We start from the raw sequence: 24,003 nt of genomic DNA, 5'->3' as shown, positions 1-24,003 counted from the left end.
CATTTTGCAAGCATTTCACAACTTTCGGACCCAAAATGGGTCGTGCATTCAAACATAGAAAGTTTATCTAAAAGTTAAAAAGACGAGCATTTATGAGAATTTAATTGGCTTATAATGATTAAACCTAAGAATTGTGTTTCTAGCAAATGTTACCAATAAATATTATCAAGTAAGGATCCAATTTTAATTATTTCTTAATGGTAAGTGGCATTTAGGAAAAGGGTAAACTTCAATTTTCATTAGATAGAAAGATAATTCTCAATTTTTATTAGCACTTATTTAATCACATAAACTCTTATCAAAATTTTTGTTGTTATTTGGTTGGTTTTTTTAATAGAGTTTTTGAAGCTTAAATAAGCTAATCTGCCTCTACTAACAAAAGTTTAATTTTTGGGTTTTTAAGAGTAAGGTTAAATTTTTTTTAATGTTAAAATACCTAAAATATCCTTTATTTATTTAACAATCTTATTTTATTATTTTCATAATATAATTTTAAAATGTTTGTCTATTAAAGTAATTTTATAATTTTTAATAAAATCTCTCATCGACAACCAAATATATTTTAGGTATCACATGAAAAATTATATCAAATGAAGTCTTAAAATATGAAAATCTCAATTTATTTAATTTTCATTTAAAAGATGATGGTAAGTAGAGTAGGTATTGATAATATTTTAAGTAAAAACTCTACTTGATAATTTTTTCTTTTTTCAATCTTCTTAATAGTATGAGTAAATTGATGTTTTTTTAATTTTTTAACAATCGATTAAAAATTGTCATTTTAAGGTGGTGGTATATTAAAGTTTGTCCTTTAGAAAATGATGACGCGCGCACTGATGTTTGCCAATCCATAATTCCATATTCTATGGTTCAGCTGGAGAAGAATCTATGAATAATCTTTTCTCCCTCTATGTATAAAGGGGTTGCTGCAAAATTAATAACCAACTTTACTTTCCCATTCTATATATAAATTTCCAGAGTTAAATGATCGAATTTCTAAGAGAGAAAAAAAAAATCAATGGAAATTCATGAAGAACACAGGGATCACCAATCACAACACTTGCCACGAGTCCTTGTTATTAAACCTCCACCACCATTAACGCTATTTGGTGACAAGTTCATTTCGAGGAGTTTCCAACTCTTGAAAGCGTACGAATCGTCACTCTCACTCGAGCAATTCTTGATTAGCCACGCGCATTCAATTGAAGCCATTCTATGCTCCGGTGATTCTCCAGTCACGCTGGACATTCTCAGGCTGCTGCCAAAATTGCGGCTCGTCGTCACTGCCAGCGCGGGCGTCAACCACATCCACATGCCCGAGTGCCGCCGTCGTGGGATTGCTGTTGCTAATGCCGGGAGCATTTTCTCTGACGACGCTGCAGATGCCGCAGTGGGGTTGTTGATTGATGTTTGGAGAAAGATTTCTTCCGCTGACAGGTTTCTGAGACAAGGGCTTTGGTCTAAGATTGGGGACTATCCTCTTGGTTCTAAGGTCATCCCCGCTCTCTTAATTTACTCAATCTTTAACATTTTGTGAAGTATAAATGAGTCGTTACATTAATTGTTGGTAAATATTAGTTGTTAAAAACTAAAAACTCAACCAAACGGTTGTGGGTCAGTTTGCGGTGTAGGTTGGGTAAGTGGGAAGGGCTCTCGGGTTCGATCCCCTCTAAACATACCATTTAGGAGGGCTAAAGAGGCTTAATTGTGATTAGACCACAAATCCGAATTAATCGGGCTCAATGCGGTCGCCGGAAATTGGGTGGTTTAAACCAAAAAAAATAAAAATAAAAACTCACACTAAGCTGTTGCACATCCAAAATTAAGCAGACAATTTCGTGTGCATTTAGGCTTCCTTGCGACACTTTTAATGATTTTAGTCTTAGATGGTAGTCTCATTGAATTGTTACGCAAGATATAAACTTTCAGTTGGGAGGCAAGCGAGTTGGGATTGTCGGACTGGGAAACATTGGCTTACAAGTTGCTAAAAGGCTGCAAGCATTTGGCTGCAATGTGCTATACAATTCAAGGAGCAAGAAGCCAGTACCATACGCCTTCTATTCAAATGTTTGTGAACTAGCAGCTAATAGTGATGCCCTCATCATTTGTTGTGCGCTAACTGATCAAACACGCCGCATGATTAACAGAGAAGTGATGCTGGCATTGGGGAAGGAAGGCATAATTGTTAATGTCGGACGCGGGGCTGTTATTGACGAGAATGAAATGGTCAGATGTTTAGTGCGTGGAGAGATTGCAGGTGCTGGTTTGGATGTGTTCGAGAATGAGCCTTATGTTCCCAAAGAGCTACTTGAATTGGATAATGTTGTGCTGCAACCACATCGAGCTGTTTTTACCTCCGAATGTTTCGTGGATTTATGTGAACTCGCTGTGGGGAATTTGGAAGCTCTCTTCTCAAATCAACCGCTGCTTTCTCCAGTCACCGCTGAATGAATGTATTATGATCCCATTCTCAGGTTTGTTTGTACTAAGTACTCTGTTGTTACACATTGGAGTTGTTTACACCTTGCAGACACGTCTTGGACTTTTTGGTTCCCTTTAAAGGGCTGCCAGAAATGGTCTCATGGGATGGGCCTCTGTTTTTTTAAGTAGAATTTTTGTTCAAGCATCTCCAGCGCCCAATTTAAAAATTATGGGAAAGTCATTATTAAGATTAATAGCAATAGGACTTAGCAGCACAGCTTTTGAATCTCTTCCCTGCAGTAGCTGTTGACCAACCTGATCCAACACATGAGACACAGTTTGGAGATATATATATATATATATATATATATATATTCGCTATAAATCTTAAATGGAATCGATGCCTCGCAAAAAACACATGCAGTTAATTTTTGTTTTCTGCTCGATCGATTTGTAGCTTCCATGTGGTCTATTTGAAGGGGTATTTTTTTAAGAGAAAAGAAGCCGTATATCATGTACGATGGTAACTGGGGTTTGTTATGCAGATAATTTCATCAATTAATCACTAAATAGAGAGTACGTGGGTAGCTACACCAATGTAATTGATTCAATTAATATTAGTCTTAGTCTTGGATAAAAAAATCATGATTTTGATCGTAAAGGGACGTTTATATTTATTTTTGCTATTTGAAATTTTAAAGAACTTTGTGGAAACCGTCGGTGGTCTAATTTTTGTTGCTTCTTTCGTTCTATATTTGCACGCACGACACGAGGTTCGTTATTATATATATATATATGGGTCCTTCTATCTTACATGCATGTAAGATACATTCTTCTCACATGAATGGTATATGGGTCCCACACATGCACTATTCATGTGAGGGGAATGTATCTTACATGCATGTAAGATAGAAGGACCCTTAAATGCATGTAAGATAGGGTTTACCATATATATATGGATAAAACTGTAACATATGGTAATCATCTTTTTGTACGTTTATGGGGAGGTGTAAAATGGAACGGATGGAAAAATTAAAAAAAAAATCAATATTATTCTGTTTACTTCTGAATGCTTCTATCAGTGAACAGAATCCTTATCCAATTAGCATTAATCTCTCTCTTTATTTTGATTTAAAAAAAAAAAAAAAACTAAAACAAAGCCAAAACCGATCTTTTACAACCAAACCAGATAAGCAATGTGTTGCCCACCCACATGGGATGAAAATGATGCGTGGGAGGTCCTCACTCTTGTGTGAATTGTTGGTTTCATGACTCATTTGGCATGCATCGTCATCAATCAAGATCATTTAACGACATGATCAGTCTGTGTCAAGTGAGGTCCTCAATAATTTCCTGATGACATTTGTATTTTGAAAATTTACCTCAAAATAATAATAAGATATGTAGCCCTACTCTCTCTCATATTATAAATGTAAGTAGAGTGGGTGCTCCTGATGTGTCCGAAATGTGTTCTGCCTTCTGAAAGAAAAAAACAAAACAAAACAAAACAAAACAACATAATATTGGTTGCTCAATTTTTATTTGTCTATTTGTTTGATTGAACGGTTCCAGCTATTCGATATGCACAAAATATGATCTCTCTTCGGACCTTGTTAAGTTACAAACAATAACTTACCCTCTTTTTTGGCTGTCGCCCATTTCCATTCAGAAAACTATGTCCATCAGTTTGATAGGACCGACGGTCAAGAGTCTCGTTTTAAGTATTTTCTGACACAAGTAAAGTTCTAATGAGTTTGAAAAATGAGAGGAGATTTTGGTCATATAATTGGAAAAGGAGAACTAATCTAATTAAGTAAAATATTAATGAACAGTCAAGTCAAAAGTCAAGTAGTGAGTCGCAAACTTCACATTAACGAGTGTAGCAGTTCAAGTTTTCATATGGGAACTCAGCTTTCCTCCTCCAATTTTGTAATTGAGTGAAGTTAAATTTCTCATAGAACGTGGAATATGTACTCCTTTGATAATGAGGGTGGTATTTTCAGCTGTGTGATAAGTGATTTGATTTAAGGTAGTTTTTTTTTTAAAAAAAAAAATTATCGTAAATATCTTTAGCATTCTAATTATAATGCATACATATCATTATTTTTTTTATAAAAAAAAAGAAAGAAAGAAAGAAAAAAAAAAAAAAGGGTCATCGATCGTCAACGAAATGGTAAGTAATTAGCAAATAGAAAAATTATACGAACTAAAATTGGGAGTGAATGCGATCCACCGAACGGAGAAATAAATGTTGGAAACATACTGAAACCTGACCTAAATTCTTGGCCATCGATCAAACTGTAAACCTAACTCATCATGTACTGAATTGGCCAAGAAAAGAAAATTGCGACAGACCTTTCTCAAATATAAATTTTTTGCTCTAAATGTTCAAACTTCACCGCATGCTTCATACTTGGAGTGGTGAAGACAGGCACGACCACAGCGAGCTCAAGCACATGCCTACCCAAAATCAAAGAAACCACACCACCGCTGTTTGTTGATCGAAGTTAATTTAGGAGCTTACTTACTTGAGTTTCATCGAAACTCTACAGAGCAACTTTTACCACCATTTAATTAAAATCAAAAGAACAAATTACTAGTTGCATTTTATATATTTTAATTTATTTAATTTTTTTTAAAAAATAGAAAATTTGTGCAGAGGGCTTAGCCCATTGCTCACACTTCTGAAAGAGGAAAATTTCTAGAATACCTCAGATGTACTACAACCAATTAATGCATGCATGACATGTATAATTGAATTTAATACAATCACCACTTGCATGATAGTAATTCAAAATAAATGCACACATGTCATGGCATCATTGCTTGTTGTATGGGTGATATGGTACCTCATATATATTCTAAAATGACCAATAACATGGTATTCAAATGCTACGGCAAGATCGTGTAAGCACTTTTTTTATTTTTTATGATAAGCATGTAAACTTAGAAATTACAATAACTAACAAAGTAAATCATGCTAAGTTAATTTTAAATAATTATTTAAAACGAACCCAACAAATAAAAATCACTCTCAGAATATAATTGGTGGATGGGCTGGCATCCAAGAAAAGAGAACCTTAATCCTGATAGGGCGTCTCTTCACTCGTCTTAAAACCAACTCAAAAAACAAAACTATTGTACTGCCCTGTGCATGTGTGCATATATCTATATACACGTGCGAGTAATTACTATAGGCGTCGGGCGACAAACTATAGTCCTATAAATGTGAAAAAGGAATGACGCAGCAGTGAAACAAGATTCCAATATATATGTTCAGCTTTCCCCATGAACGGCCTTGGCTTTTCTTTTCTCTTTTGTCAGATATAAGCTTCTTTTTTTAAATAATAATAATAATAATTTAACTTGGTTTAATTAACTGTCTCATACATAATAAATACCCATCTATCTATTACAATCTATCTATCTAGCTAGCTCGATCTATGTCAATGGATTGTTACAATTCAAGCATATTGCCAACTCAAGAGCAACTATTAGTTTTTGATGCATCGGTTCTTCAATTTCAATCCACCATACCTTCACAATTCATATGGCCCGACGGCGAGAAGCCAAGCCTTGAGCTGCCTGAACTAGTGATTCCTCCTATTGACTTGTGCAGTTTCCTCTCCGGAGATCCTTTTGAAGTTGATAAAATATGCCAGCTTGTGGATGAGGCATGCAAGAAACACGGGTTCTTTTTAGTTGTAAACCATGGTGTTGATTCGATGCTTATAAAGAAAGCTCATAAGTATATGGATTCTTTCTTTGCCACGCAACTCTCTAAGAAGCAAAAGGCTCAGAGAAAAATTGGAGATCACTGTGGATATTCAAGTAGTTTCACTGGGAGGTTTTCCAATAAGCTTCCCTGGAAAGAAACACTGACCTTTCGTTATCGTGCTAATGACGAGAACTCTTCAACCGTCGTCGAAGATTATTTCTTCAACGTAATGGGTCAAGATTTCAGGCAATTCGGGTAACATATATATATATATATATATATATACACTTATAAATAGCTGAACCATTAATTGTTATATATATTTACTAGATGATGATAATTGAAAAAATACACATATGCAAGCAAATTAATTAAACACGGCTATAGCTATAAATGTATCATATATAAGCATGCATGGAAATAAATTAAATAAAAGTATAGCATGAAATTAATTTTTTCTTTTTCTTTTTCTTTTTTGTGGGTGTGTAGGAAAGTGTATCAAGAGTATTGTGAAGCCATGAGCAGTCTCTCACTCGGGATCATGGAGCTGTTAGGAATGAGTCTAGGAGTTGGCAGAGCACATTTCAGAGAATTCTTCCAAGGACATGATTCGATAATGAGATTGAATTACTACCCACCGTGCCAAAAACCTAACTTGACTCTAGGAACTGGACCCCACTGTGACCCAACATCGTTAACAATTCTTCATCAAGATCAAGTGGGTGGCCTTCAAGTGTATGTGGACGAACAATGGCAATCTGTTAGCCCTAACCCAGACGCTTTTGTTGTCAACATTGGCGATACATTCATGGTAATTATTATAGTTAATTTTCATATATTCAGTTAACTATAGGTTTATTAAATAATAAAATTGTAATTTGAGCTTGAATTTATTAATCATATTTAGTTGACATTTCAGGCTCTATCAAATGGCATTTACAAGAGTTGCTTGCACAGAGCGGCGGTTAATAATACAACTGTTAGGAAATCACTTGCTTTCTTTTTATGTCCAAAGATGGACAAGGTGGTGACACCTCCGAACAACTTGGTCAATGCTAACAATCCAAGGATATATCCCGACTTCACATGGCACAATTTGCTCCATTTTACACAAAACTATTTTCGAGCCGACGTGAAAACCCTCAACGCATTCTCTGCTTGGCTTCAACAGCATGTCAATATTTAAGAGGGTGAATAGGAAATTTAAGATGATGATGACGATCAGGAATTAATGGAAGAAGTTTTTTTTTTTTTTTAATTTTTTTATCTTCTGTTTTTGTTGTGGAAGGGAGAGAGGAATTAATTAAGCAAAAGGTGGCTAGCTTCTAGATTGGAACTACAACAAGGGGCAACAGAAACACCAAAAAGAGAGGCCAGTTTCTGTAATTAGCTAATAGCCGGTTAGCGTTGGAGGGATATATATATATATTTTTTTTGTGAAAACTCCGAGAGCAAAAGCTCAAAAGACGAAAGTACTAATGTAATATAAATATGAAGTACTAAGTTGTGGGGGGTAAAGAGCTCTCTTATTTTAATGTTCTTATGTTAATACAAGATGGTGGTGATACATGTTGTACATTTGTTTTCGGCATCACCAATTGTTTGGTTGCTCTTTGTTTACGTACTCCGTACATATCTGCATGTAAAGTCATTGGATTCCCGACTGGAGAGAGTTAAATGTATGTGATAAACATTGATAATTTATCAAACCGTGTGTGTGTGTGTGTGTGTGTGTATTCGGGAGTCCCGGATTGCATCACTGTCAATCCAACGGCCCCTGGTGGTTTTTTTATTTTTTTACTCCTCTCTTTGGCTGCACATACTGGCACCCGTCATGTGCAGCAGGGCAGTCTTATATATGTAAGTGTGTCCAAAGAATTGTTTTTCTGGTGTGAAACCAGTTGGTTCCGTAGTTTTAGAATTCTGCTGATCCCAAGTACTCCATCTCCATCATTGCATATGAAAATATAGAAAGTAAAGAAGAAAAGACATAACCAAAAAAATTGTGTAAAATAAGTGAATTTATCCAGTTGAGGCATGCTTGATAAGATTTAGATTGAAAAGAAGAGAAGCGAGAGTCGCTCACAAATGCTAAATTGGGGAGCAGAAACCACTCGCTTCACTAAGGGCAAGGAGCAAAAACGACTCAATTTCAAATTAAGGAGAGCATCCAGCCCTTTATTATATTATATTATTATATTAATTATTAGTATTAGCGAGTTGTTCATCTCCACAAAAGTTAAATAGCATGATTTTATTCATTGGATGGTGGTGCTAGATGGAGTTAAGAAAAATACAATCTCGAGAGCAGATTTTTTTTTTTTAAATACAAATATGTTGTTAAGTTGTTTAATTTAATAGTTTATTAAAAAAATTTACATGAAAAAAAATAAAAATAAAAAAACGTCCGCATTATATATATATATATATATAGTTAATAAAAATCAACCAAGGATTGAGTAACTACAATCTAGAAGACCATCTAACAAATATTTGATATGACGCGCGTGGGGACATTACTATATAGAGTTGAGCAGAGTTTCTTCCACATGCAAAGTTTAAGAGGTATGACGTAGAGCGATCTCCCAATGACTCATCAATATATACGTGTCTTACAGTTTTTGATCAATAATACATATTTGTGTATTTATAAGAACCAAATGGTCACCAAGGTCGGCTAAATCAACACTGTTGTAGCGGAGGGTGTTCTTTGCAATTTTCTTTTTTTTTTTAGGTTTTGTTTTTTTCATGATAAAGGGAGCACTAATATGCATGTCTCATGCACTAATTAGTACTTCTACAAACTAAAGCGAATTCTTTTCTAGAGAGAGCAGGTGTACGCTTGCTTAAATTGATAAACTAAACCGCTTACAAACTCTAATGAAACGCATGCATGAACGATCTGATCATTTTTTTTTTTTTTTTTTTGGACAATAGTTGCCATATAAATTAAAGAAGATAATAGAGGTATAAAAGCAAGAAAAAGTAAGGGCTGCTCATTATTCCAAACCTCCTTTTAACTTTTAAAAATCCCATTAGGCCATCACCATTATATTTATTCAGCTGAGTGGATTTCATTCTAGCACTTCCCCAGACCCCAGTAGCCAACATCGCATTGAATCCTCATCCCTGTCAAAAATAGAAACTGATGCTGAGGCAACGCGTAGGCGTAGCTGGGTGCATGTGGTGCGTAAAGAGCCCACGTCACCCTTCTACAAGGGAATACCTTATGACTATGTGACCCCTGGTTATACACGTACACTATTCTCTCTCTCTCTCTCATCATCCTACCTTTTATCTTTTGGACAACTCAATTATACTTTTCCGTTATCATTGAACTGGCGTCCACATGGGCAAAGCCGACCCACATGAAAAATTATTTTTCTACTGTCCATAGGTCTATTAAATTGAATTCAGAAGAGTTATGAGAAGAATGAGAAGACTTTTATTTTATTTCTACAACATTTCTACATAATTATAAATACAGTTACATGGCTGTGAAATTTACGTAAGAAAGAAACTAAATATGAGTATTGTGTAGAGGCGGTTTAGGCTCTTGCTTCACTGCATGAAACAAGACGATGCATCTTTCACTAGCGTATGCAATTGAATTGGTGAAAACGCAAACAACAAATTATTTGCATAAAAGAACGCAGGCATTGATAAGGACACATAACTTGCGTACATCATTTTGGCACCCAATTAATCAGCCCTGATATAGGGCTATTTCTATTTATCATTTTTCATTAAAAAGGAAAACCATTCATCTTTGTTGGTAAGCTACGACCAGTTTACAGTGAACAATAGATGTTAGTGCACGTGGTTCCACTACACCATCGATGGCCGCGAGCATATAAAATATATATTTAACTATGACGGGAAGATTCTCAAGACAGATCCGGTGATCGAGTCATCAAATCAAACAAAATAATGGGGGGCAAAGAAAGAACTAGATTCTCAAGTTGTTTGATGGATACATCTTTATTCGGGTTCGGGATTACAATTTTGATGCAATTGAAGATTATACTTATGATCCCGATTTTGATTCTCAAACTCTGGGAACAATTGAGAGAAAACATGCTGGTTCATGGACGAAGGCAATAGGCGTAGGCCGAATCACACCGCATCCAAAATCCACGTAAAGGTCACCGCATCCAAAATCCATGTTCCGACTTCTACAACGGAATTTTTCAAGAAATAAAAGAATAGAAAGCGGGTCAACGCTCGAGACTAGGAGACGTAACGTGTATTTTCCCATTGATAATCATTTGTGGGTAGCTGGTTTAAAAACACTTTCTGTCTACGTAGTGCTGCTGCTGCTGCTTTAGGGACTCTTTGACACTTGGAAGCTTGCTAGAGCTAGAGCAATAAGGTAGCTTCATTTACCCAGTCCCAAACCGAGATATTGTTTCAACTCGTTTTTTTTTTTTTCACTTAAAAAACACAATTCTAAAATATACAATAAGTTTTTTTTTTTTTTTCCTTTCTTTTGACATAAGACACAAATGATTCTGAAAGCCCATATCCCATGATCCCATCCTTTGACCGAATATGTTTTCGTCTTGCCAGGTCTTGAGTAAGCTTCTTCATTTCCGCAAATAAAAATAAACTCTCTATTATAATGGCTCACGGACTCAATCTGTCAGCTGAACAACTTAGTTTAAGATCATCCAATACATCAAGATCCAATAGGCCCACGGTAATTACATGACCTCCACAACAACGATAAGACAGCGCATCAAAAAAGTCCATATCTTTAAGTCCACAAAGGCACAAAAAGCGTGAAAAACAACAAACTTAACAACTTTTGGGTTGATGATGATGATGTAACATATAACTTAAACAACAGCCCTCACTATACACATTGTTCGTGTGCTAGCAAAAGCGTTTATTCTGGAAATAGAATCGTTAATACCACCTAAATTATTAAGCAATATCCTTGGTTTTTACACTAGTTTCACTGTGCTCGGTTTATTGCAATTTACGCGACAAACCTTCACAGTATAGTGGTCACAACTTTGTGACCCCGACCACTAGCATAAACTGGCATACCGAATCAAAATATAAGCAAACAAGGAATGAAAAATCTCTGGTAAAACATCCATCAGGTATTAACTTTATGTGAGAAAATTCATAATTGAGATTAAGCCACAAAAGAAAAAGCTCAGCATCTAATATTATTCTTGGATCCTTTACATGAACATAACCTAGAAACCATTTGTGCAAAATAAATCTCTAGCCAGATTAAGGCAGGTCATATAAAAGACAGTATGGTGGGATATTTACAGAGAACATGGAGCAGAAAAAATGGAAAATACATTCCTTTGAAAGCAGTTGGATAATACAACCAACAAGCAGTCAGTACACTGTAAATACTGCTGAAAGATAGCAAGTCCTTGATCTAATAAAGAACCAATACATTACATTCTCTAAAGCAAAACTTCTTCAAAGAATACAGAAATTCACATTTATAGGAGGTTTACTACTATTTCCTGTCCAAATTTGAACTTAGCTCCCACAATTTTAAAAAAAAAATTAATAAAAAAATAAACCACAAAAAAGGGAAAACTTTTAAATAAAAAAAAAACCACAAGGGAGGCTACAAGTCGTCAACATAGAATTTGTTATCTTGTTTCAGTTGGTGAGCAATGGTGGGAACAAATTTAATGAATTACAAAGAACAGCAAAAAGATGTGGAATGAAGAGAAGGAACGTGCAGCATAAAAAATTGGACCCATTACGTCTCATGTATTAAACCAACACAAACTAACCCATTAGCAGTGAGAGAGAGAGGTAGAATTTCGTTGTACCTTAATGCCCACGATCAGATTTATTCATTTAGATTGCAATTCCGGAGGTAGGGATGATCATACTTAATGTATTTGGTCCAGTATGACCGATACTTAGTCATAGCCAACTCCAGCCATGGTTTCATGTTGCCATTATAGTGGACAACTGCTGCATTTTCTATCTCTGACCGATCAACACTAGGATTGTAACCCAATCCAAGCACGTGCCATGACTTCTCAAGTGGATGTGTCAGATTATAAAATGTAATCAGCCCTGGAGGCAATGTGCCAAGCTTCCACAGTGTCCTATCTTCATTCTGAGATTAAAAACGAAGAAACAGAAAAATAAGAACATAAGAAGATACGAATTGCTCATCCATGTGTAGCATGTTTAAACTCAAAAGACAAATGCAAAGGCCAAACTAATTCTTCCCATAGCAGTTGAATCATCAAATTATGTGGTTGTATAAATGGCTATATGTGTAAGCGAAAAAGATACAAGATTCTACCGACCATGTTCTGCCACTTGTGATAGATGCCAGTTATATCCTTCTTTTTCCACTCCTTCAGATCAAACATATTCATCCCATATGCCCACCCACAAGCATTTGGATCAAAGTTTCGTGCAATATGAGGATTGGTAAAGTTAAGATACTTGTCAAAACGATGAAAGCTTTCACCACAGGTTTCCACCGCCCCATTCACTTTTCCTTGAAGATCCACAGACCATAATCTGGTTAAGTCTTTTTGGACAACAATATCATCATCAAGAAACAGGATCTTGTTCAACTTAGGATAGACCTGTGGGAGATAGAACCTCAAGTGATTAAGCATTGAAAGATACTTCGGATTCCTATACTTCAGATTCGAAGCACCAGAAGAGAGAGTGGTTGGATGGTCTGCCTTGAAATAATACTCTTTCATTGAAGCAGACTCAAGCTGCCGCAGAACAGGGCAGTAGGATGAGTTAAGCCACTTAAATTCATCAACATTTTCAACATGAATAGCAGCCTTTCCGGGAGGATTCAAAAGAAACCACATATTCATTGCTCCAAAGTTAAGTTTATCAGTTACGAGATGGAATACGTGCTTTGAGGAATCCTGCAATATCATCAAGAGGCATATTCTTGTCAAGATTGCATCTAAGGTCAGTTTAAAAGGCTAATTCTTAATTTCCATTAAAGGCACATAAACTATGCCCAATAGTTTGAGAGCTCGGCATTAAATGACCTTTAAGCAAATGATAAAACGCAACAAATCAAGGATGTACTCACTAATGGAGAGCATTAAGACAACAGTGCAACAGGATAAGCAGTCTACATACCTTGGCATTCATGATAGTGGAGTTGACAACAACCGATGCAGCCAACACATTATCGGAGAACAGGGCGTAATGATACAGATTTGGATTCTCCAAATTCTCACTTCCAGGGAATTTTCTCTTCTCTGGAGGAAGAAGATAGTATTCAATGGTCAAGCGCATGGACATGCAATGGATTCCATTTGGAATTGTTTTGGCTGCCAACTGACTCAGGAATGTGCTCTGTTTCTTTAAGCTCCTAACTTGCTCATCTGCTGTTTGAAGCATGGCTCTCAGCTTTCCGGTCACCAATTTGCAGTCGTATAATTGCTCTCTTGCTTTTGACAGAACCTGACCCATCAATTTGATTTTCTCGGGCACACTACAAAAGTAATACACGCAGAACCAGAATGCATGAAAAATGCAAACTATATATAATACACAGTGAATGACACAAAATTTACAATGCAGCTACCTGTGATGCAAATCAGCATCAGCTGCTGTGTCTCCCAAAGCACGCTGACTCTCTTTGAGCCGGGACTGTAGCTCTTGCTGTAAGTCAGGCTTGTTCTTCATCTTTGCAATACTCAGATACACCCTTGCCATTATCATCTGATCCCGCATCAACCGTACAGTAGAATCAGAGTTGTCATTCTCGTTTTCTTTCCTCCATATGCTGTATTTTCCCAGGACAGCTGAGTCCACAGATTTGGAGCGTTCAATGGCTGCATTTTCAAGCTTCACAATTGCTTCATCATCTTGTTGTACCAAATCTGCTGCTCGCTTTTCACGCCTCCTCTCTCTCAATTGCTGTTCACAGAGATAAGTTTCACAATTCAGAAGAAATCATGGATAGCTTCAGATAGTAAAAAGGTTTAAGTGGCACATATGATTATTAAAGCAACATCAGATAGAAAGAACATCTACCCTTCGAAATTGCTTTGCAGGTGTATCAACCAATTGGGAATGGCCATCTGTGGGGGACAACCAGATCAGCATGCAAGCAAGAAACTATCAACAACGACATCAAATAGTCAAAAAGACAGATGTTACCAGACAGAATATTGTCTCCTTTCCCCTTAGGAGCTTCTTTTTCGATACGTACAGCTTTTTGGTTTGGCTTTGAACACAATCACAATCCAATGACATCAGTGTGTTAGACCCATGAAAACTTATGTTAGGCGCAAATATAAAGGGGCAGGGGCTGTTTAGTAATTTTAGGGGCAGGGGCAATTTAGTAACTTTATTATTAATTAGGGTTTAGCTATAAATAAGAGATTATGGGGTCATTTAGGGTTTATGTTGAGTTTTGTCTGGTATTAGGAACCATTAGGAGTTTTGGGAGAGATTGACCTACCTCTCGAATTGTAGGTCAAGATTGATTGTTTGTTTTCTTTTGATTTAATCAATAAAAGTCAGCCCTAATTTAGCCCTAAGTCCTATCACAGTGAGTAAGCAACATTAAGCAGATAAGACCTTTGCAACAAAAGTTGTACAATAACTAAATGCATACTCAACCAAAGCATCAAAGTCAAGCTAACCTCAGAAGTGGCATTGTTCTCTACAGAAGTCTCTGCTCCAACAAATTTCCATGAAGCAGACATGTTACTTTTCCTCAGAGAATCAAGACTTAAAGGGCCCAAATCTACCGTGCTGGCTGCGATAACATCAATGACCTAAACATTGGTTTAAACAAGTTGCGACAAAGTTAATCTAATTGATAATAGAAAAGTACAGTTGCTGTAAGGTAATACAGATAGCTTGTCACTAAAACTCTTCACCAATGCACACTTACATCTTTTGATAGTAGGGATTTAATGTATTGCAGTGCCAGTTTTTCTCTCCAATGCACATTCTGCACCAGTCAACCAAATTTTTCCCTCGGATAAAATGAGTAACCAGAATCTCTTAATCCAAATAATAATGATTGAAAATAACATAAAATGTTGCAACAAGCTACCTGCTTGCTAGAACCACTTGGGATATCATTTTGATCTGGCACAAGTAACAACAATAATTTTTAAATAGAAAGAAGAGATAAATAAACTTCAAACGTGCACTGATAAAAATCTGATGCCAGATTACACAAGCAAAGTACAGAATTCTAGTCACTCAAGGAGTAAATATGGTGTTTTTAGATGCATAGTGTTGGCGTTCAGTAACAAGAAAAATATATATAGCATATACGGCCAAAAGGCGAAAAGTACCAATGCTATTAGTAAATTAGGATTTTCTAGAATGCAATGAAAACTAACAATAGGTCAGGTCTAAAAAGCAAGCAAAAACAATTCTCAGAAAACCTAAGAGCAAACGAATGTGACATAGAAGTTAGATCTGAAAATACACAATTAAATTGAAGTAATTAATTAATTAAAGAGAACTAACCAATCGAAGCGGAGGTGTAAAGCCCTCGGCCAACAAAGAAGATCAACGGCGCAAGAACTGAGAAGAAAATAACAAGTACAATAGGCAATCGAGATCCACCGCCTCTTTTCCTGTGGATGCCCATACCTGATAATCCCCGCCCCGACGCCATTGCCTTCCACAACCTAAAATCATTTAATTAAAAGAGTAAAAAATTAAAATTAAAAAAAAAAAGGTGAAAAAGTGGGAAAGAGAGGGAGCATCTCAAAACGAGAGATTTTAGAGAATGAGACATACAGGTGGATGAGTTAAGAGATCTTTCGAAATCGAGAGAAATTAGTGAGCAATTTCGCTAATAAGAGTTCATCGTCACAGCAAAGCATCAGATAATGACAGGAGTCCAAAAATGAGATTTGAGTAAGTGAAAGCGTGTAAATGAAGGAAAATGCAGGGACGAATGGAGTATGCCTGCTTTTATTTCAAAGCCGATTGTTTAAGAATCTGGAACCAGCAATGAACGCTAATCTTAGCTCTCGATCTCTCTCTGTTTTCTGTAATCTTCTTTTAATAATCTTGTGTTTCGTTTTCACTCTCGCTGTGTCTATCTCCCTGTTCTCCACCCCTGGCTGTTTCAGTTTCTTTATTTTACTGACGTTTCCCAACCGACAATTAGCGACGTCGTTCCACGCCCGGCAGGAAGCAGACTAAATTCTAATCATTATCGGGTTATTAGTTTTTTAATCGTCTTTATTCTCACAATTGTTATTAATTTTGGAAATGGCCAAAGAACTCCATGAAATTAATTAATCCTTCTTTTTGCCAGACAGTTAATCACATGTTTATTCCCTCACATTTTAGCTATTAAAACATTTTTCATGCAAAATCTTAGCAATGTTGTGAGGCGAATGTTAATTATAACAAGACTTACAATTTACTTTTACATAGAAAAGCAAATCCAAATTGAGTAATAATAGGCATTTTAATTTTTTTATCATAAATTTTATTTTAAATAATATGTCATTCATTTATTCGTTAATAATTTTTTTATAAAATTTAAGTGAATCAATTATATTATATTTTAATGAATGACACATTATTTACAATAATTTTTTAAAATAAATAATTTAAAATTACCCATCAAAATTACATCGGTTGAAGTATTTGAAGATTTTGTTCTGTGATCATGAATTCAATAAAGATCATATACGCGGGGGTCCAGTTATATTGCAACTGTGGTACGTTATCACAGTTACTTTCAGTTATTGAATCCAACTAATACAATTATAAATTTAATAACTGATTATAACTGTAATACCAAACCACATTTGCAACATAATTTTGCCCCATACGTGGTCGTGGAGCTTTTTGTTTCGTTTTCAAAACTGAAAAGTGACTGTCGCATGGCCACATACATGCCCATCCCTAATCGATGCCCGTTTCCGCTATCCACGGGCCTAGGGGTGACCCACTAACATGGTCTGTGCTGCAAGGTTCTAAAGATAAGGCCCACACCACATGTAAGAAAATAATCTTATTGAATCCCTCCATTCATTCATACAATTCAAAGGACATACAACCGGTTAAAACCATCGATAATTCTGTACTTCAAGACGGATCCATCAAAACCTCAAACACGGGGCAATACACTTGCCATCCTCTGCCACAATTAAATCGGTATTGCTAAATTATATAAATATTTAACATCAACTCCAAGCTAATTCTTTTTATATGACTTAATTATTCTACGTAAAACAATTAAAGAATCACAACAATATAACTTTCACACCTATAAGTTATGTAGCTTTTTATTAATCGGTCTTGCTAATTTATATAAATATTTAACATCAACTCCAAGCTAATTCTTTTTATATGACTTAATTATTATATGCAAAACAATTAAAGAATCACAACAATATAACTTTTACACCTATAAGTTATGTAGCGCCTTTTTTCCCCTCATTTTCCTTCTTTTAAAAAGATAAGGACGTGGACAAACCCAAATTCAACTTGAGCTATTTACCCCTCCCAAGATTCCTAAACGACATTCTTGAATTCAATAAACTTCAAACATCACTGAATCTCTCTCAAAATTTCAACTAGGAAAAAAATATAAAAACAAAGCCAAATGGCACTGAGTGTTGATCATCACAAACACCTCAGGGCTGAAACAAAGAGTGTGAAATCATGCTAAAATATCACTAAGTTACATAACAGGCCCTTTCCCAAGTCTCAAATCTAGTCGTATCATAACCGATCTAAACAAATTACACAGTTAAACTTTATAGGATAGCCACATCCAAGTAATCTCCAATCTGCATACGAGGAACATTAAGTTAGAGATAAACAGAACAAAGTTCAAATTAATCAAGATCAACAGCAGATCAAAGCAGTTTGCTATACCTCAAAGCCAAGTTCAGCCAACATTTTGCCATCATCTAACTGCCTCCTACCTTCATAAGAGAAGGTCTTCCCCACCTTCATAAAAACAACGAAGAATTTAAAGCCAAGTAAAAATCCTTTTTTACTTGTCATTTACAAATTAATCAGTTAAATCAAATCATTACATCAACCATCTAATAAGCAATGACAAATATGCTCATATCCATCATATTTCAGCAACAATTCTACCCATGGCAAAATCCTTTGTTCATGTGCCTTGCTGAGCCAGTCCTATATTAAATAATAGTTTATATATAGATTATTGAATTAAAATGTTGATATTTAATCGTAAATTAAATACAAGTTAAAATAAATTATTGAATAAAATTTTATTATTGGTATCAAATTTGGCTTAAAATATGATATGAATTTAGTCCTATCTAAACCCACAAAAAAATAGGGACTAAAAAGTCCCAAAATATCTAGACTAAAAGTTGGAGTAAATTATTAATCCGAACAGCCAAACATAGCCTTGGATTGGATAAATTTTCTTATCCTGAAAATTAGTCTAGCCCTGCTTTTATCCCGGCAGCCAAACGTAGCCTAAAAGAGCTAACTAATAGATCTTAACTTGAGCTGGCCTTCAACCATTTAACAGGATTAAACAAGCTATGCCATTGCTTCACAGACAGTTCAGTTCATTGCAGATTGATCATGTCCCAAATAAGAAACAGTGAGGGAAGAGTGACTAACCTCTCTCACCATAAAACGACCATTCTTATCGGGATAAACAAAAGCAAAAGAAAGCCTTGCATCCCTTCTTCTTGCAGCCGGTGCTACTTCTTTAACCTGTGATAGAGTATCAATCAACCATGCAGCCCAAGTGACAGATAATAAAAATATATGCATAATAGAATTCTAAAAAATAAAAAAGGAAATGCACTGTTCAACATACCAGATCAGTTAGTTCACGAAGAGTAGCATCCTTCCATGTATAAATTTGAACCTCATCCTTGGGTTCCTTGCCTCTGACTGCAAAATCCTCCCTAGAATGGTGCCCCCCAATCTGCAGAACTTTCAATGGGTGAGTCATAGGGTACATATTTCACACTAAACACATGATTTCAGTTCACAGATAATGTTTAAAAGTACAAGGAAAACTTATAAAAATGGTCTTCGTTTCATAGGCTGTAGCTAGCGGCCAACAAGAAGGTGAACATAGACATATGCTCCAATCAATCATGGTGCCACAGATTCTAGAAATGGATAATGTGGAATTCAATGACCATTGAATGCTCACTGCTTTAACAAGCACACCAAGGCTGACTTGAAAAGCCATTATAAAAAGCCAAGAACCTTTTTAAACAATGAACTATTAATAGCAACAAGCACAACACATAACCTCTTTCATTTACACTTAGTGTTTCCTTTGAATACTACAAAACCTCTAGCAGTCAAACATCAAACTTTCTGCTATTATGCTACCTTGAGAATGATATACAAACCAGCTAGAAAATCTAATAAATAGACATCAGACATAAAATACAAAAGATAAAACTAGAGAAGAAATAAACCACAAATTAGAGCATCGAACTAATTAATCAAACACAGATCCAGATTCTTTCAAAGCATTGTAAAAGATATGGAAATATTGAATGCTGAATGCAAAGCAAGAGTTGTTGGGCAGGAAAAAGCATTGCTGAACATAGGAAAAGAAAATGAACCACTTGGCCGATGAGTCCAATTAAAGACAGGATGCCACTTGCAATATGAATTTGGGAGATGAACCCGTGGTAATGCATAAAGACATGACGCAGGACGTACCTTAGTGAAAACTCGAAGCAACAGAGGACAAGTCTGCATTGGAAAAGGGAAAGAGGATAAGAAAATGAAATCAATATGAATAGTTTCTCTCGCAACAGACAAAAAATATGGTCTTATTCCGACTCACTCAGTGACAGAACAACGTTGCAAGTAGCAATTAACACTTCAAATGATCTTAAAACTAAGTTGTAGGCTAAGAAATCCTAAAAGTTTCGAAAATGACACTATAAAAAAATTTAAAAAAATAATAAAATAAAGTATATAAAAGTCTTGAGTTGTGAAACCCTAAACTGTTAAAGTATGCAAAAGAAATTGGAAAACGAACCTTCTCGCGATCAACGGGCTCGAAGCGGGGGCGAGGAGGCGGTGGTGGAGGGCCCCTTCCAGAAGGATGTAATGGCCTGCTCCTGCCTGCTTGTCTTCTTTGCGCTTCTCCTACTCCCGCCATCCCTCTCTCAGGTCTCGAAGTTTTTTTTTTTTTTAATTTTTTTAATTTTTAATACAATGTTTCTGCTAAGTCTTCTCATTTAGCTTGTAAATATAAAGAACCATTTTCGGAAGAAAATAATATTAAATAAATCCGAGTTAAGGCTTATGTGTTTGGGCCTTATTGGGCTCAATTGGGCGAGCCCAGAATAACCTCTGCGGTAGTTAGATCAGACGCCTTCTCATATCTTTCATAATTCAATAAAAACAATAAACCATCTATCTTATCTTATGAGATGTGTCTATTTATCTCGTGATAAAACAATACGTGTTTTACATTAATGATTTTAAAAAATAAATTGTAAAAAAAGTTGTATGACTTATTACGTGTGTATTACATTTCTTGAAACATTTTATCATCACACTAGTCAATTTACAAGATGTCAAAACACTTTAAAATTCGTCTGTTTCACTGTTTATAAATGGTCATCACCATTTATAATAACAAAAACTTTAAAATCAATTAAAACAATAAGAATTGAAATAGAGCAATAGAGCATAGAATTTTCTCTTTCATATTTAATTTTTCTAGTGCCATTTTGTCACTTTAATTTCTTATCATTTATATTATATTATTATTTGCATCCATACTTAGGTCCCAAAATAATTCCACAACAATCTCACTTTTCTTAAACATAATAAAAATAATTTTCTTATAGACTTTTTTATTGGACATGTGAGAGTGAGTTGCTTTGATGCAAGTCATTCATCCCCTTATCCCTCTCTTACATCATGCTTTCACTCAAGAAGAAAGCATGTATTGAGCTTTTTGTCAACACGATATCTTTATTCTTTTCACTTTTTCTAAGCTATCTTCCACAACTTTTATATCTCACTCATAACTCCAACTATTAATATTCCAATTATATATAGTTGATTCCCAAAATTAAATATACCAGAATTTGCATTTATATGCATAATTAAGCAAGTGTATTGACCAAAAGAATTCGTTATTTACCAAATTTAACTTTCTTAAGTAACTTTCTCAAGGAAAAAGTTTGCTTAGAAGTGAGGGTACCCTTAAGGAAAAAAAAAAAAAAACAAATTGTATGGGGTTCTCCTACGTACTTCGCATGCTGAGCTGTAGGAGGACCCAATAATGCTTTGTTATGTGGCAGAATAGTAGGTTTACATGAAACCCACTAATTATTAAATATTAAATTAAGTGAGTTTCACTATAGTATCTATTATGATCCATTGTGAGACCCACTTCACTATTGCACTCTCCTACCAATTCAACATGTTAAGTTGATGGGATAGCCACCACAAAAGTTATTCTCACCCCAAGATTACAAAATAATTAGTTTCTAATCATTAGTGTGTGTGTGTGTGTGTGTATGTATATATATATATATCTAAAGGCTCTTCATCCCCGAAGGTGCTTGGGGATATATATATATATATATACCATTAATAGAAATCCTAAATCATTTTTTAATTAATATTTCCAAAATATTCTAGTGATTCAACACAATAAGCATTTATATGAGTATCATTTCTCAATTTAATCAGTTTCTAATCCTTCTTTTCTCCTTGTTGAAGTGAAAAAGATAACGTGTCTTTGTGCATAGAATAAAATTTTTCTCTATTCAACTATTTGGGAGTTAACTCTTTACTATTTGAAATATAATTTGAAGTTGAACTTTTAAATAATTTTCATCACAACGACTTGCGCTTAAATTCAAATGGTGTTGTTGGTAGACTTTACGTTACATCCTTGTTTGGTATTAATGTTGGATAGTTGTAACTTAAAATTTACAATACTAGAGTATTTGGTGAACATCTGTTACTATAGTTTAAAAGTTAAGTTGATTTGATATCATATTTATATGATAAAAAGCTTATAATATCATTTATATTCTTGTCAAAATTATCACTTTAAAATTATATTTACTGCACACTAATAATTTTTATCTTATAATTAAATTTTTTATTTTATAATAACTGTGACTGATTCCAAAAATGGCCTATAAGATAAATAAACGCATTCATTAGTCAATTGCTTCTTGAGAAACACCTTTAGGACCATTTGAAAGATAATTGAGAACTGGCGGCCCACCCCACATGAGCTGCAGTGCCACGCAAGGGCATTGGACCCGTTTCGTATGCATACAGAAGTTTCACTGACTATTGAGTATTGACTAACTACCTTCGGAAAAATTCAAGTGCTTATTATTTTGGCAAAAGAAACCAGAAGATAATTTCAATAAAGTTTTTGATTCCGTGTTCACACTTTGCTCCCTCTTTGTTGTTGCAAGGACACAAAGTCATCATGGTTAGGGGTAAAACTTTGAAAGCTCAGTTGATAGCGAATGCTGAGGCCACAAATGGAAAATGGCCATTAAAGAAGCTTACTCGGATCCATCAAGGCTTTCTAAAAATGGTGAGATTGAAACCAACACCCTTCTCGCATTGGACCATTAGATAATAATAATTGGTCATTATTCAAAGGTTAGCTGGACCACTCTAGAAAAATAGTTTCAAAATTGGAAATTATGGGCCCCTTATGACTATTCAATTTTCTTTACCTTTTTTTTTTTTTTTTTAATTTTGAACGCTTTTCCCATTTTCCTTCTCACTGTAGTAATATTTTGGTAATGGGATTGGCGATTGAGGAGGTTTCACATGGTGGAAACAATTAGCATGTTTTGTGCCTCAATTGGAACTCCAATGGCGTACTATTGCCTTGAGCCCAAACTTGGGCAAGCAATATTTGATTTGGGCAGCATTCTCAACACAACATAAAACAAGAAATCAGGATTCGCTTAAAATTGCAATCTGACTTACTGACAGTTAATTGTTGCACACTAAGTTGATATATAATGCTATTAGTGATTAATTTTTCCCTCAAATTTGGTTTAATCTTATGGTACCTTAATATGGATTCTTAATTATCTGCTATTTTTTCTCAGGCTTTACTTAGCACCTAATAGAAACCGAGAGATCAGGTGAAGGTGGGCAAGTGGGCTGATCGATTCATTAATTGTAACAGATTATGAAGAAAAAGAAATTAATCATGCCCATTTGGTTTATTTCATCAAAGTTTTGAGTTGAATGTGATGGTTATTTCTTTTTTCTTTTTTCTTTTTTCATTCCAAATATTTTCAAGATAGTGTGATGGATACTTGATTCTTTTTACAGCAGTCATTTTCTATACATTAGCATTCAAAATCATCCTCTTTTATCTCTTTTTAATTACTGGAGATCGATTTAATTATAATTTAGAAAACAATAATTTTTAATTTTTCTCAAGCTGCTTTCCTTGCATAAATAGAGCCATGAATGTATATGGTGCTTCAGGTTCACATTATTTCAAATGTGTTCTATTGCATTCCCAGTTTTTTAGAAAGAAAAAGGTTGAGTTGACAAATGTAACCCATAACTTAAGACATCAACAAAATATTTGAATAATGCAAACGAAAAAAATAGTGCGATGAATTAATAGAGCCGGAAAACGTAAATGTGCCCATATGAACACCGTACTTCACCGTGTTTTGTTTAACTTTAACATTCGTATTTAACTTGCCATATTAACTCCCAAGTACATTAATTAATCTCTTTGAACTTCAGATCGTATCACAAATTAAATTGCTTTTTTTTTTTAATCATGAATGAATGAAATTATATAAATTGCTTTATTGACTTCCGGTAGATCACGCTACTTACGCACTCTCCTTGAAAAGTGGGCGTAACATTGAATCATAATTCCAATTGCATTAATA

General features: G+C 34.9%; 4 protein-coding genes across 4 annotated transcripts; 2 read left to right on the top strand and 2 right to left on the bottom strand.

Annotated features, from left to right (window-relative positions):
• Positions 1-821: 821 nt before the first annotated feature.
• Positions 822-2,698, top strand: LOC102612532 (glyoxylate/hydroxypyruvate reductase HPR3). Its single transcript, XM_006490900.3, has 2 exons — positions 822-1,492; positions 1,930-2,698. Exons 1-2 carry the CDS (start codon positions 1,019-1,021, stop codon positions 2,449-2,451), a joined length of 996 nt encoding a protein of 331 aa, XP_006490963.1. The 5' UTR covers positions 822-1,018; the 3' UTR covers positions 2,452-2,698.
• A 3,003-nt stretch (positions 2,699-5,701) lies between these two features.
• Positions 5,702-7,759, top strand: LOC102612832 (gibberellin 20 oxidase 1-D-like). Its single transcript, XM_006490901.3, has 3 exons — positions 5,702-6,394; positions 6,629-6,950; positions 7,059-7,759. The coding sequence occupies exons 1-3, from the start codon at positions 5,865-5,867 to the stop codon at positions 7,323-7,325; spliced, it is 1,119 nt and encodes a 372-aa protein (XP_006490964.1). The 5' UTR covers positions 5,702-5,864; the 3' UTR covers positions 7,326-7,759.
• Positions 7,760-11,282: 3,523 nt separating this feature from the next.
• On the bottom strand, positions 11,283-16,342 carry LOC102613128 (polygalacturonate 4-alpha-galacturonosyltransferase). The gene is made up of 11 exons (XM_006490902.4): positions 15,890-16,342; positions 15,614-15,777; positions 15,189-15,223; positions 15,024-15,083; positions 14,770-14,904; positions 14,282-14,348; positions 14,156-14,202; positions 13,704-14,038; positions 13,253-13,610; positions 12,442-13,029; positions 11,283-12,245 (listed from the first exon to the last, which is right to left on the bottom strand). Exons 2-11 carry the CDS (start codon positions 15,762-15,764, stop codon positions 11,970-11,972), a joined length of 2,052 nt encoding a protein of 683 aa, XP_006490965.2. The 5' UTR covers positions 15,765-15,777; positions 15,890-16,342; the 3' UTR covers positions 11,283-11,969.
• Positions 16,343-17,662: 1,320 nt separating this feature from the next.
• LOC102613422 (histone deacetylase complex subunit SAP18) lies at positions 17,663-20,319 on the bottom strand. Its single transcript, XM_006490903.4, has 6 exons — positions 20,121-20,319; positions 19,796-19,828; positions 18,927-19,037; positions 18,725-18,820; positions 17,993-18,067; positions 17,663-17,904 (listed from the first exon to the last, which is right to left on the bottom strand). The coding sequence occupies exons 1-6, from the start codon at positions 20,241-20,243 to the stop codon at positions 17,872-17,874; spliced, it is 471 nt and encodes a 156-aa protein (XP_006490966.1). The 5' UTR covers positions 20,244-20,319; the 3' UTR covers positions 17,663-17,871.
• Between the last annotated feature and the right edge of the window lie 3,684 nt (positions 20,320-24,003).

This window comes from Citrus sinensis, chromosome 3 (genome assembly GCF_022201045.2).
Source record: "Citrus sinensis cultivar Valencia sweet orange chromosome 3, DVS_A1.0, whole genome shotgun sequence".
NCBI lineage: Eukaryota > Viridiplantae > Streptophyta > Magnoliopsida > Sapindales > Rutaceae > Citrus > Citrus sinensis.
The sequence above is the reverse complement of the archived record's forward strand: the minus strand, read 5'-3'. Positions and strand labels throughout refer to the sequence as shown.

Coding starts and splice junctions, on each gene's coding strand:
- LOC102613128 (XM_006490902.4), bottom strand. CDS start 15,764: ATGGCGTCGGGGCGGGGATTATCAGGTATGGGCATCCACAGGAAAAGA. Junction 14,905..15,023: donor AATCCCTACTATCAAAAGAT/GTAAGTGTGCAT, acceptor ACCAATGTTTAG/GTCATTGATGTTATCGCAGC. Junction 14,203..14,281: donor AGGAGACAATATTCTGTCTG/GTAACATCTGTC, acceptor TGTCCCCCACAG/ATGGCCATTCCCAATTGGTT.
- LOC102613422 (XM_006490903.4), bottom strand. CDS start 20,243: ATGGCGGGAGTAGGAGAAGCGCAAAGAAGACAAGCAGGCAGGAGCAGG. Junction 19,038..19,795: donor TGCTTCGAGTTTTCACTAAG/GTACGTCCTGCG, acceptor AAAGTTCTGCAG/ATTGGGGGGCACCATTCTAG. Junction 17,905..17,992: donor TGGCTGAACTTGGCTTTGAG/GTATAGCAAACT, acceptor CCTCGTATGCAG/ATTGGAGATTACTTGGATGT.
- LOC102612532 (XM_006490900.3), top strand. CDS start 1,019: ATGGAAATTCATGAAGAACACAGGGATCACCAATCACAACACTTGCCA. Junction 1,493..1,929: donor ACTATCCTCTTGGTTCTAAG/GTCATCCCCGCT, acceptor ATAAACTTTCAG/TTGGGAGGCAAGCGAGTTGG.
- LOC102612832 (XM_006490901.3), top strand. CDS start 5,865: ATGTCAATGGATTGTTACAATTCAAGCATATTGCCAACTCAAGAGCAA. Junction 6,395..6,628: donor CAAGATTTCAGGCAATTCGG/GTAACATATATA, acceptor GTGGGTGTGTAG/GAAAGTGTATCAAGAGTATT. Junction 6,951..7,058: donor ACATTGGCGATACATTCATG/GTAATTATTATA, acceptor TTGACATTTCAG/GCTCTATCAAATGGCATTTA.